We start from the raw sequence: 13,606 nt of genomic DNA on the forward strand, positions 1-13,606 counted from the left end.
GAGACCCTCCTTCCTCCCCATTCCTTTGCATGGGCCAGGCTGGCATCACCGTCCGAAGGCACCTCTTGCCTTCTCCTCTTTACCCTTTAAGGGAGCCCCCTGCAATAATTCTGCACTGCTAAGCCTGCTTGGGGGTCCATCTCTCGGAGGCCCTGAGCTAATGCACAGGGTAACAGCCCCACCTCTGCCTTGCCTCATTCTCATCACCTTCCCTGGATGCCTCCCACCCCCGGCAGCCCCCGCCCCACCCCATTGGATCTGGGCCTGGTGGTCGCAGGAAAGGCCTTACCTTGTTGACGCCGTCGGCCATGGCCTGAAGTGTGAGCTCGCGGGGCCCGTCCACCGTCTTCCCGTTGTCTGTTGGGCCCCAGCTGGCACTGTAGATGTCGATCAGCTGAGGCATGTGGCTGATGGACGAGGCCTCGATGATGTCCGTCATGAATGGCTGGTCCAGCATCCGGATACCTGTGGACCCGTGTGGGCAGGAGACACTTTGGTGGACACAGGGCAGGTGTGTGTGGGGGGTGACGATGAGGGCTCGGGTCTTGGGTGTGGTGGAGGGCCTGCCACCCGGGTGTCCCAGGGGACACTGGAATCTCGAGTCCAACCTCAGGATACATGTGGGCTGCAGCCTCAGAGGATGAAGGAGGAACACAGACTGTGCCACTCCGTCCTTTTTGGCCTCCTCGCACACCTTACGTTATGTACCCCTTTGAAGAAATTGTTCCCCCACCAACTTTACTAGCATTTCTAATGGGGAGAGACCACCTTTGTTGAAGGGATTCCCTGATACGTCTGTTTCTGAGAGGAAGCTCAGCCTTCAGTGACTGGGTGTTGACAGATGCAGGGAAGCTGTGTTGCTGGAGAAATAAACCCACTGTCAGGACAGTAGGGGGGGATGCAATTGATTTAAATATTTAATAATAAACCATGGAGATTAGGGGGCAAAGAAAGGGGCAGGAATGCAAAGGCCGGCAGAATCAGGAAAAGAGGACTCCAGGTTGCCTGGCAGCTGGAAGGGGCTTTGGGAAGGACAGAAATGTTGAATGGGTCATTCTGAAATGTATTAGTAATGGAGTATATGATACAGCCCCCCGCCCTCCCCCTTCTCCCCTACGTCACCTATGTCAAGTCTGTGCTATTCCAACAACTTGTAGGAGTAACTTCTTGCTGGGATAGTAAGAAAGAACCAGGTCCCGCAGTCCTTGATTGTGAGTAAACCTGAACTGTACACAGGGATGCAGCAGGGGCACACTTGAGGGCACCCATAGTTCACATCACCCTCTGAGTGTCCGTGACCAGTGTCTCCAGAGTTAATGCAGCAGCAGCCAATGGGATGGGCACTTTGTCCCTCTATTACTATCCTCCAGACATTGCTGTTTGGGGCTGTATTGTTCTCTGCTTGGAATGCTAGTTCTCTTTCGTGGGTAAGAGCCTAGAATGTTAGAAAAGCTGGCCTAAGTCTTTCTTTCCACGGGAGTTATGAAGCGAGGAGACTGGGCTCTACACAGTCAAAACCTGGATCCTGGCACCTCTTAACTCTATTTACCATGGTCAAGGGACACTATGACCTGAGCATCACTCTCTGACATGGCATGCAAGTCCACTTAAATAAGGATAAGACAGGTTCTTGCAGGACTTGTCAAATTGACATGAAACTGCCTTCTCTCTAAGGGTCTGCTTCCTCCTCAGTGTCCGGAGCCCACCCCTTGTGTTTGCATACAATTCTCCCAATGCTCATCCTTCTTCTGATTAACCTATGTGTGCAGTAGGCATTTCCCCAGCAGTCTTTCTGGATCCAATTCCCCCGCACCCTCCATCCCCACACCCTCCAACACCACCCTTTCAGCCTTCTGGTATAATTGCTTATCTGTGAAGTTTCTTTGGTGGAAGGAGATCGCAAACCAAAGTAAGCATGGCTAACAGAGGCATCCAGAATAGGTGGGGAGGACACTGAGGAAACAAGGCCTCTGTGCATCTCCTATTTCAATCTTTGGAACACCATGGACTTTTGACTTGTCAATTATGACTTGCTGATTGCACCTTAACCACCTCCTGGAGAACATCCTTTTACTCTGGACTAAAACCGAGATAAAGTAGCATTTGTTAGCTGAAGAGCCAGCCTTAGATACTCCCTTGAACTCTCTCAGTACCAACACTAATTCTTTCAAAACAAGTTATAGGATTTTGCCTGTACAAACCCACACTCCTGGCTTGCAGTTTGGAGCACACTTTGGAGACACTCTGTGTCTCCCTGATTGCAATCCCTAAGACCCAAATAAATGCTTTTGGTGGCTTTATAGTTCTTCTTGGTCAACACATGCATCACTAGACAGCAAAATCTCTGATTACAGAGCACTTGTCTCTTTTGTTCTTTTCTTGTGTCCTACGTTATCAGCATTATTTTAAGCTTGATAAATATTTGGTGAATAGATGCATAGTTCCATGACTTTAGTTGATCCCCCCCCCCTCCCCCCACAGAAATGACAGGTCCAGAATAACAAATAATAACATGCAAGGTTTTCCACTTATGGGTTTTCTCTACCCACAAATCAGGTCACCATTCTTGCTGACTAATAATCAGTATCCTTTCTCTTGGGGAGAAGCTCGAAAAGAATGTGCATAATCTTTAGTTTGAACTTTCTGGAAGCTAAATTTTGTTTTTTGTGGATTTTTGAAAATATTTTATTTATTTGACAAAGAGAGAGAGCACAAGCAGGGGGAGCAGCAGGCAGAGGCAGAGAGGGAAGCAGGTTCCCCGCACAGCAGGGAGCCCAATGCGGGGCTTTATCCCAGGACCCTGGGATGATGACCTGAGCTGAAAGCAGATGTTTAACTGACTGAGCCTCCCAAGTGCCCTTGGAAGATAAGCTTTATGGTTCATTTTATAAGGGATAAGAAGTTAAAACCTCACATTTTGCTTTTGTCCTCCCTGTATTTTATTTATTTTAAAAATGTACTCAACAACAGTGCTCAACAGATCACAGAGTAAACCAAATAGTGCAGCTTCTTTTGACAAGAAGTTGTGCCCACTTTGTGAGCAGGGAAGCTGGGCTGGTATTCACTTGCCTGCAAGAAGGACACTCAAATGGTCTTGAACTTGTCTAGGGTGCAGATGGCCTGAATTGAATAGTTGACTTGGACTGGAAGGTGAGAGAAATTCAACCCTGCTGGAGTAGGCCTGGACTGTCCCTTGTGCCCACTGATGGCAACATTGCGTTTCCTCATCCAGCCAGTGTGGTGCATCCAGCCCCGCCCTTTGCCCTCTCACTTTGCAGCTTTTGTCTCTCTGCCTCTTTCCTCTTCCTGCCCTCCCTGGCTTGCTTTATGCTGCACAGAACATCAGAGCCAGTGTGCATTAATCTGACTGCTTCAGCGTCCAAGGAGGCAGGGGCAGCCAGAGACTGGAAGCAAGGCTCTCATTCATATTCTGGGGCCAGGCGCCCGACATTCCTTTAATCTTGTTAAGCTCAGGAGGAATGAGGCATACATTAACTGAATGAGGACAGTATTCATTTTTGCAAGCCACTGCACCATTTGTCGCCAAGACAGAGGCTCAGGGTGACCCAAGGGTTTTCTCTCTCCTCTGTCCCTGGATGCTTTAGGAGCTACACAGAGAGAGACAGAGAGAGAGAGAGAGAGAGAGATTGAGAGAGAGACAGGGAAAGACAGAGACAGATAAAAAAGAGAGAAAAAGGGAAGGCAAGAGAGTAAAGGTAAGACACAAAGGGAGAGAAGGAAGCCCAGGGGGGCTAGGACTCTGTGTCTTTACAGTCTTTACAGATGTAAAATGCTCTCCTCTGCTGGTGTGATTCAAAGGCCTGGGGAAACGCAGTGCTCACAACAAACATTTCTATCCTCCCACCATGCAGGCCTGATCACTACACTAATGACCAATGGGGATTCCATGACTTCCTTCTCTAAGAGCTGTAAGGCCCAGGGATTTGAGCTAAATCTTTTCTACCCCCTGCTTACGTTACAAAAGGCCAACTTACACTCCCACACAGGGAAATGCTGCATCTGCCCACAAACCTCAGTGTAGCCTACCACCCCCTTTTGTGCTCATGAATATTAATCTGCAGGCTGAGGAGTGAATCCTTGCTGACCTAAGGATCTGAAGGATCTGAAAATACGTTCATCATTGTGCCAATGTGCAATTTTCACTGGTTTATTTTAAAACTCAGATAAAATATATATGAACTCATTGAAATGTTTTGAGCTCTATCGGCCAAATATGTGGAGTCAATTCATTGCTGGCAGAGAAATTTCAGGGTATTTTGATGATGGTCAACAGTATGGATTTCAAACTCTTTTTCAGAATCGTTGAACAAAGGAGATCCCATTCCAAAGCTCAATGCAAAGATCTATGGGCTCTGACCTAACAAGGAAGACAGGTAAGGCCAATACCAACTGGCGCCACCTGGGGTTGCTCCAAGGAGCTCTGCAGAAGCCCAGGTGTCGGGCTAAAGAACCTGCTACAACTCAAGTTGCTACTTGTGTCCTCGGCCTGGTTATTCTCTACCACCTTGCTTTGTTTTGATTATAGAAGCAATTATTATCTGATATTATTGTGCTTCTTTGCTCATTATCTGTGTCTTCTCTTAGCCTTTAAGCGTGAGTGTGAGGACAGGTGACCTGTTGGCTGGCTCACAGCTGCATCCCACCACCCACAGCAGAACTGGGAACGTGTTAGGCATCCAGCAATAATGGTTGAGTCCTGAAAGGGATTGGCAACAAGAGAGAGCATCTCCCAAGGCTTTAATAATCTCAGAAGGATAAATCTAACAAACTCTCAAGAAACATCATTTGAAGGGCTCATTATTTATATTTGTTGTGCATTTTGGATGGTTTTGCAAATTTTCAATACTATATTTTTAATTTTAATTTTTTTGTCTCAGTCCCTTTGATTGAAGATGTCAAACACTGATTTAAAAATCAAAAAGAGGGGGGAGGAGCAAGATGGCGGAAGAGTAGGGTCTCCAAATCACCTGTCTCCACCAAACTACCTAGAAAACCTTCAAATTATCCTGAAAATCTATGAATTCGGCCTGAGATTTAAAGAGAGACCAGCTGGAATGCAACAGTGAGAAGAGTTCGCGCTTCTATCAAGGTAGGAAGACGGGGAAAAAGAAATAAAGGAACAAAGGCCTCCAAGGGGGAGGGGCCCCGCGAGGAGCCGGGCTGAGGCCGGGGCGAGTGTCCCCAGGACAGGAGAGCCCCGTCCCGGAGGAGCAGGAGCTGCACCGACCTTCCCGGGCGGAAAGGGGCTCGCAGGGAGGTGGAGCAGGACCCAGGAGGGCGGGGGTGCCCTCGGGCTCCCGGGGACACTAACAGACACCTGCGCCCCGGGAGAGTGCGCCGAGCTCCCTAAGGGCTGCAGCGCGCACGGCGGGACCCGGCGGGACCCGGAGCAGCTCGGGGGGGCTCGGGGGCGGCTCCGCGGAGGGGGCTGCGCGGCCCCGGGAGCAGCTCGGAGGGGCTCGGGCAGAGGAAGAGGCTCCGTGCGGAGGGGGCTGCGCGGTTCCAGGAGCAGCTCGGAGGGGCTCGGGCGGCGGCTCCGCGGAGGGGGCTGCGCGGCCCGGGAGCGCGAATCCACCAGCGCAGGCTCCGGAGCACAGGACGCCGGGACACAGCCCAGGATCCCGCCTCCCCCGGGACAGGCAGAGGCCGGGAGGGCCCAGGACAGCGAGGACGCTCCTGCCCCAGCTGAGCACATCAGCGGCCCCGCCCCGGAGCCTCCAGACCCTGCAGACGGAGTTCCTGCCGGAGCTGAATCCAGGTTTCCAGAGCTGCCCCGCCACTGGGGCTGTTCCTCCTGCGGCCTCAGGGGGTAAACAACCCCCACTGAGCCCTGCACCAGGCAGGGGCACAGCAGCTCCCCCAACTGCTAACACCTGAAAATCAGCACAGCAGGCCCCTCCCCCAGAAGATCAGCTAGACGGACAACTTCCAGGAGAAGCCAAGGGACTTAAAGAACACAGAATCAGAAGATACTCCCCTGTGGTTCTTTTTGTTTGTTTGTTTGTTTTTGTTTTTGTTTTGTTTTGCTTTTTGATTTGTTTCCTTCCCCCACCCCCTTTTTTTCTCCTTTCTTTTTCTTTCTCTTTTTCTTCTTTTTTTTTTTTCTCGTTTTTTTTTCTTTTCTTCCCTTTTTTTTTCTCTTTCTCTTTTCTTTCCTTCTTTCTCTCCTCTCTTTTTCTCTTTTTCCCAATACAATTTGCTTTTGGCCACTCTGCACTGAGCAAAATGACTAGAAGGAAAACCTCACCTCAAAAGAAAGAATCAGAAACAGTCCTCTCTCCCACAGAGTTACAAAATCTGGATTACAATTCAATGTCAGAAAGCCAATTCAGAAGCACTATTATACAGCTACTGGTGGCTCTAGAAAAAAGTATAAAGGACTCAAGAGACTTCATGACTGCAGAATTTAGAGCTAATCAGGCAGAAATTAAAAATCAATTGAATGAGATGCAATCCAAACTAGAAGTCCTAACGACGAGGGTTAACGAGGTGGAAGAACGAGTGAGTGACATAGAAGACAAGTTGATAGCAAAGAGGGAAACTGAGGAAAAAAGAGACAAACAACTAAAAGACCATGAAGATAGATTAAGGGAAATAAACGACAGCCTGAGGAAGAAAAACCTACGTTTAATTGGAGTTCCCGAGGGCGCCGAATGGGACAGAGGGCCAGAATATGTATTTGAACAAATTCTAGCTGAAAACTTTCCTAATCTGGGAAGGGAAACAGGCATTCAGATCCAGGAAATAGAGAGATCCCCCCCTAAAATCAATAAAAACCGTTCAACACCTCGACATTTAATTGTGAAGCTTGCAAATTCCAAAGATAAGGAGAAGATCCTTAAAGCAGCAAGAGACAAGAAATCCCTGACCTTTATGGGCAGGAGCATTAGGGTAACAGCAGACCTCTCCACAGAGACCTGGCAGGCCAGAAAGGGCTGGCAGGATATATTCAGGGTCCTAAAGGAGAAGAACATGCAACCAAGAATACTTTATCCAGCAAGGCTCTCATTCAAAATGGAAGGAGAGATAAAGAGCTTCCAAGACAGGCAGCAACTAAAAGAATATGTGACCTCCAAACCAGCTCTGCAAGAAATTTTAAGGGGGACTCTTAAAATTCCCCTTTAAGAAGAAGTTCAGTGGAACAGTCCACAAAAACAAAGACTGAATAGATATCATGATGACACTAAACTCATATCTCTCAATAGTAACTCTGAATGTGAACGGGCTTAATGACCCCATCAAAAGGCGCAGGGTTTCAGACTGGATAAAAAAGCAGGACCCATCTATTTGCTGTCTACAAGAGACTCATTTTAGACAGAAGGACACCTACAGCCTGAAAATAAAAGGTTGGAGAACCATTTACCATTCGAATGGTCCTCAAAAGAAAGCAGGGGTAGCCATCCTTATATCAGATAAACTAAAATTTACCCCAAAGACTGTAGTGAGAGATGAAGAGGGACACTATATCATACTTAAAGGATCTATTCAACAAGAGGACTTAACAATCCTCAATATATATGCTCCGAATGTGGGAGCTGCCAAATATATAAATCAATTATTAACCAAAGTGAAGAAATACTTAGATAATAATACACTTATACTTGGTGACTTCAATCTAGCTCTTTCTATACTCGATAGGTCTTCTAAGCAAAACATCTCCAAAGAAACTAGAGCTTTAAATGATACACTGGACCAGATGGATTTCACAGATATCTACAGAACTTTACATCCAAACTCAACCGAATACACATTCTTCTCAAGCGCACATGGAACTTTCTCCAGAATAGACCACATATTGGGTCACAAATCGGGTCTGAACCGATACCAAAAGATTGGGATTGTCCCCTGCATATTCTCGGACCATAATGCCTTGAAATTAGAACTAAATCACAACAAGAAGTTTGGAAGGACCTCAAACACATGGAGGTTAAGGACCATCCTGCTAAAAGATAAAAGGGTCAACCAGGAAATTAAGGAAGAATTAAAAAGATTCATGGAAACTAATGAGAATGAAGATACAACCGTTCAAAATCTTTGGGATGCAGCAAAAGCAGTCCTAAGGGGGAAATACATCGCAATACAAGCATCCATTCAAAAACTGGAAAGAACTCAAATACAAAAGCTAACCTTACACATAAAGGAGCTAGAGAAAAAACAGCAAATAGATCCTACACCCAAGAGAAGAAGGGAGTTAATAAAGATTCGAGCAGAACTCAACGAAATCGAGACCAGAAGAACTGTGGAACAGATCAACAGAACCAGGAGTTGGTTCTTTGAAAGAATTAATAAGATAGATAAACCATTAGCCAGCCTTATTAAAAAGAAGAGAGAGAAGACTCAAATTAATAAAATCATGAATGAGAAAGGAGAGATCACTACCAACACCAAGGAAATACAAACGATTTTAAAAACATATTATGAACAGCTATACGCCAATAAATTAGGCAATCTAGAAGAAATGGACGCATTCCTGGAAAGCCACAAACTACCAAAACTGGAACAGGAAGAAATAGAAAACCTGAACAGGCCAATAACCAGGGAGGAAATTGAAGCAGTCATCAAAAACCTCCCAAGACACAAGAGTCCAGGGCCAGATGGCTTCCCAGGAGAATTTTATCAAACGTTTAAAGAAGAAATCATACCTATTCTCCTAAAGCTGTTTGGAAAGATAGAAAGAGATGGAGTACTTCCAAATTCGTTCTATGAAGCCAGCATCACCTTAATTCCAAAGCCAGACAAAGACCCCGCCAAAAAGGAGAATTACAGACCAATATCCCTGATGAACATGGATGCAAAAATTCTCAACAAGATACTGGCCAATAGGATCCAACAGTACATTAAGAAAATTATTCACCATGACCAAGTAGGATTTATCCCTGGGACACAAGGCTGGTTCAACACCCGTAAAACAATCAATGTGATTCATCATATCAGCAAGAGAAAAACCAAGAACCATATGATCCTCTCATTGGATGCAGAGAAAGCATTTGACAAAATACAGCATCCATTCCTGATCAAAACTCTTCAGAGTGTAGGGATAGAGGGAACATTCCTCGACATCTTAAAAGCCATCTACGAAAAGCCCACAGCAAATATCATTCTCAATGGGGAAGCACTGGGAGCCTTTCCCCTAAGATCAGGAACAAGACAGGGATGTCCACTCTCACCACTGCTATTCAACATAGTACTGGAAGTCCTAGCCTCAGCAATCAGACAACAAAAAGACATTAAAGGCATTCAAATTGGCAAAGAAGAAGTCAAACTCTCCCTCTTCGCCGATGACATGATACTGTACATAGAAAACCCAAAAGTCTCCACCCCAAGATTGCTAGAACTCATACAGCAATTCGGTAGCGTGGCAGGATACAAAATCAATGCCCAGAAGTCAGTGGCATTTCTATACACTAACAATGAGACTGAAGAAAGAGAAATTAAGGAGTCAATCCCATTTACAATTGCACCCAAAAGCATAAGATACCTAGGAATAAACCTCACCAAAGATGTAAAGGATCTATACCCTCAAAACTATAGAACACTTCTGAAAGAAATTGAGGAAGACACAAAGAGATGGAAAAATATTCCATGCTCATGGATTGGCAGAATTAATATTGTGAAAATGTCAATGTTACCCAGGGCAATATACACGTTTAATGCAATCCCTATCAAAATACCATGGACTTTCTTCAGAGAGTTAGAACAAATTATTTTAAGATTTGTGTGGAATCAGAAAAGACCCCGAATAGCCAGGGGAATTTTAAAAAAGAAAACCATATCTGGGGGCATCACAATGCCAGATTTCAGGTTGTACTACAAAGCTGTGGTCATCAAGACAGTGTGGTACTGGCACAAAAACAGACACATAGATCAGTGGAACAGAATAGAGAATCCAGAAGTGGACCCTGAACTTTATGGGCAACTAATATTCGATAAAGGAGGAAAGACTATCCATTGGAAGAAAGACAGTCTCTTCAATAAATGGTGCTGGGAAAATTGGACATCCACATGCAGAAGAATGAAACTAGACCACTCTCTTTCACCATACACAAAGATAAACTCAAAATGGATGAAAGATCTAAATGTGAGACAAGATTCCATCAAAATCCTAGAGAAGAACACAGGCAACACCCTTTTTGAACTCGGCCATAGTAACTTCTTGCAAGATACATCCACGAAGGCAAAAGAAACAAAAGCAAAAATGAACTGTTGGGACTTCATCAAGATAAGAAGCTTTTGCACAGCAAAGGATACAGTCAACAAAACTCAAAGACAACCTACAGAATGGGAGAAGATATTTGCAAATGACATATCAGATAAAGGGCTAGTTTCCAAGATCTATAAAGAACTTATTAAACTCAACACCAAAGAAACAAACAATCCAATCATGAAATGGGCAAAAGACATGAACAGAAATCTCACAGAGGAAGACATAGACATGGCCAACATGCATATGAGAAAATGCTCTGCATCACTTGCCATCAGGGAAATACAAATGAAAACTACAATGAGATACCACCTCACACCAGTGAGAATGGGGAAAATTAACAAGGCAGGAAACAACAAATGTTGGAGAGGATGCGGAGAAAAGGGAACCCTCTTACACTGTTGGTGGGAATGTGAACTGGTGCAGCCACTCTGGAAAACTGTGTGGAGGTTCCTCAAACAGTTAAAAATAGACCTGCCCTACGACCCAGCAATTGCACTGTTGGGGATTTACCCCAAAGATACAAATGCAATGAAACGCCGGGACACCTGCACCCCGATGTTTCTAGCAGCAATGGCCACGATAGCCAAACTGTGGAAGGAGCCTCGGTGTCCAACGAAAGATGAATGGATAAAGAAGATGTGGTTTATGTATACAATGGAATATTACTCAGCTATTAGAAATGACAAATACCCACCATTTGCTTCAACGTGGATGGAACTGGAGGGTATTATGCTGAGTGAAGTAAGTCAGTCAGAGAAGGACAAACATTATATGTTCTCATTCATTTGGGGAATATAAATAATAGTGAAAGGGAAAATAAGGGAAGGGAGAAGAAATGTGTGGGAAATATCAGAAAGGGAGACAGAACATAAAGACTGCTAACTCTGGGAAACGAACTAGGGGTGGTAGAAGGGGAGGAGGGCGGGGGGTGGGAGTGAATGGGTGACGGGCACTGGGTGTTATTCTGTATGTTAGTAAATTGAACACCAATAAAAAAATAAATTAAAATAAAAAAAAAAATTCAAAAAAAAAATAAAAAAAAATAAAAATCAAAAAGAAGTAAAGAATTAGGTTATTTTCTTAAATAGTTTCCGAATAAAGGCATTTTCAAAGTCAAAAACCTAAAATGCATCTCTTTCTTCAAAATTCATAAAAGTAAGTGGATGAGGAAATGGAAATAATTGAACCTTCAAATGTATGTATTTTTGAAGTTATTAAAGCTTCAAGACAGCACTAAGATTTCCCTGGCATGTATTATCGAGAAGAGGTAGTAACAATCATATACATGAAAACGGGCAACAGGAATCAAAGAGAGACCTCGTTTTAAGGAGGAAATTTCTCAAAGTCACAAATCTCAAAAGGTGGAACAATGTTGGAAGGGAGTGAGTTCCTCATCACTGGAAGTATGCAGCTCCAGGTTGGATCCAGGTTATAGCAGAAGGGGAGGAAAAGAGAAGTTGTTCAAGCATTTTAGGGTGGGGACTAAGGGTAGAATTTCTGGCCCAGGTTGTGCTGGCTGCAAAATTATTCTACAGCTTACAAGCTATGGGGACTCAACTTTTGTTCTCTGTAAAAGAGGGACGCCAATGGGCAGCCCGGGTGGCTCAGCGGTTTAGCGCCGCCTTCAGCCCAGGGCCTGATCCTGGGGACCCGGGATCCAGTCCCGCATTGGGCTCCCTGCATGGAGCCTCCTTCTCCCTCTGCCTGTGTCTCTGCCTCTCTCTCTCTCTCTGTGTCTCATGAATAAATAAATAAAATCTAAAAAAAAAAAAAAAAGAGGGACGCTAATATATAATATATATGTTGTTTATATAATATATATATATATATATATATATATATATATAAGTGCATGGTAAGATTGCATAAAGGGTTGAGTAAAGAGTTTTGCATTGTGCTTGACACACTGGAAGAGTATGTGTTATTTACTATTATTATTATTAATAGTATTTTGTTGCTATCCTTACGCAAGTATCAGTGGGTATTTGGGCTAACAGATCTGTGGGGTTGAAAATAGAGCTACCCTATAACCCAGCAATTGCACTACCCAGTATTTACCCAAAGGATACAAACATGGTGATCCAAAGAGGCACCTGCACCCCAATGTTTATAGCAGCCATGTCCACAATAGTCAAACTATGGAAAGAGCCCAGATGTCCATTGATAGATAAATGGATAAAGAAGATGTGGTGTATATACACAATGGGATATTACTCAGCCATCAAAAAGAATGAAATTTTGCCATTTGCAGCGATGTGGATGGAACTAGAGGGTATCATGCTAAGTGAAATAAGTCAATCAGAGAAAGACAATTATCATATGATCTCAATCATATGTGGAATTTAAGAAACAAAACAGAAGATCATGAGAAGGGAAGGAAAAATAAAACAAGACAAAATCAGAGAGGGAGACAAACTATAAGAGACTCTTACTCATGTGAAATAAACTGAGGGTTGCTAGAGGGAAGGGAATTGAGGGGACAGGGTAATTGGATGATGGACATTAAGGAGGGTATGCAATATAATGAGCACTGGGTGTTATACAAGATTAATGAATCTCTGAACTCTACCTCTGAAACTACTAATACATTATATGTTAATTAACTGAGTTTAAATTTAAAAAAATAAAGGATCTTTGGGGCCAAAGATTTTAAGATTCTGATGAATAAGTGGAAAAGATGTGCCCCTGGAGATTTACACACTCTATTTATGTAGACAAACAACACCTGAAAGATACATGGTGGATGCATGGTCGTAGTGCTCGGTAGCCTGGAGCAGCCAAGGGTGTAGGGGCAAAGGAGTCCCTTATTTCTCCTTACTGATGGGCCCTAGGGCAGCTCTCCTGTTGGTGCTGGAACTTAGGACATCACCATGGTGCCACTGGAAAGGAGGGAAGTGGTAAGAGGGTGTGAGAAGGCCCAGGTCTCCTTGGAACTAATTTGATTGAGATAGAGTAGCAAAGGTGGGATGGTGCCAGGAGAACATGCTTTTGCTTCCTGACAGTAATTCTATCAGCTTTGGGTCCTATAATCCTTATGCCCTTAATCTCACAACCCCATTCATCCATCCGTTCTCTCATTTAATGATTAATCTCTTGCTGATCACTGACCCTTCCTTGTCTTGATTCCTTCCTTGCTTTCTGGCACTCAGCAAATAGGCTTCAAGCATCTGCTGTGCACCAGATCTAGGTGCTGAGGTGTTCTAGGTGCTGAGGTCAGAGAAAACAGACATGGCCCCTGTCCTCATGGAGACTCATCTGCCTGAGGAGAAAGATATTGATCAAATCAACATGCGCAAGAATATGGGCAATAACTGACAGGTCATGTCTTCCCAGTTAGTGCTGGGAAGAGAAAACTGCACACGCCTTATCAAGCGAGGATGA

The 13,606-nt window shown here is 44.5% G+C and overlaps 1 protein-coding gene across 1 annotated transcript in view; it reads right to left on the bottom strand.

Moving 5' to 3' along the window:
- PCSK2 (proprotein convertase subtilisin/kexin type 2) overlaps positions 1 to 13,606 on the bottom strand; it is a 258,591-nt gene that overhangs the window by 41,826 nt on the left and 203,159 nt on the right. Inside the window, exon 8 of the mRNA XM_038571554.1 lies at positions 290 to 465. Within this exon, the coding sequence (XP_038427482.1) occupies positions 290 to 465 (176 nt within the window). The remainder of the gene's footprint in view (positions 1 to 289; positions 466 to 13,606) is intronic.

Source organism: Canis lupus, chromosome 24 (genome assembly GCF_011100685.1).
Source record: "Canis lupus familiaris isolate Mischka breed German Shepherd chromosome 24, alternate assembly UU_Cfam_GSD_1.0, whole genome shotgun sequence".
NCBI classification, from domain to species: Eukaryota; Metazoa; Chordata; class Mammalia; order Carnivora; family Canidae; genus Canis; species Canis lupus.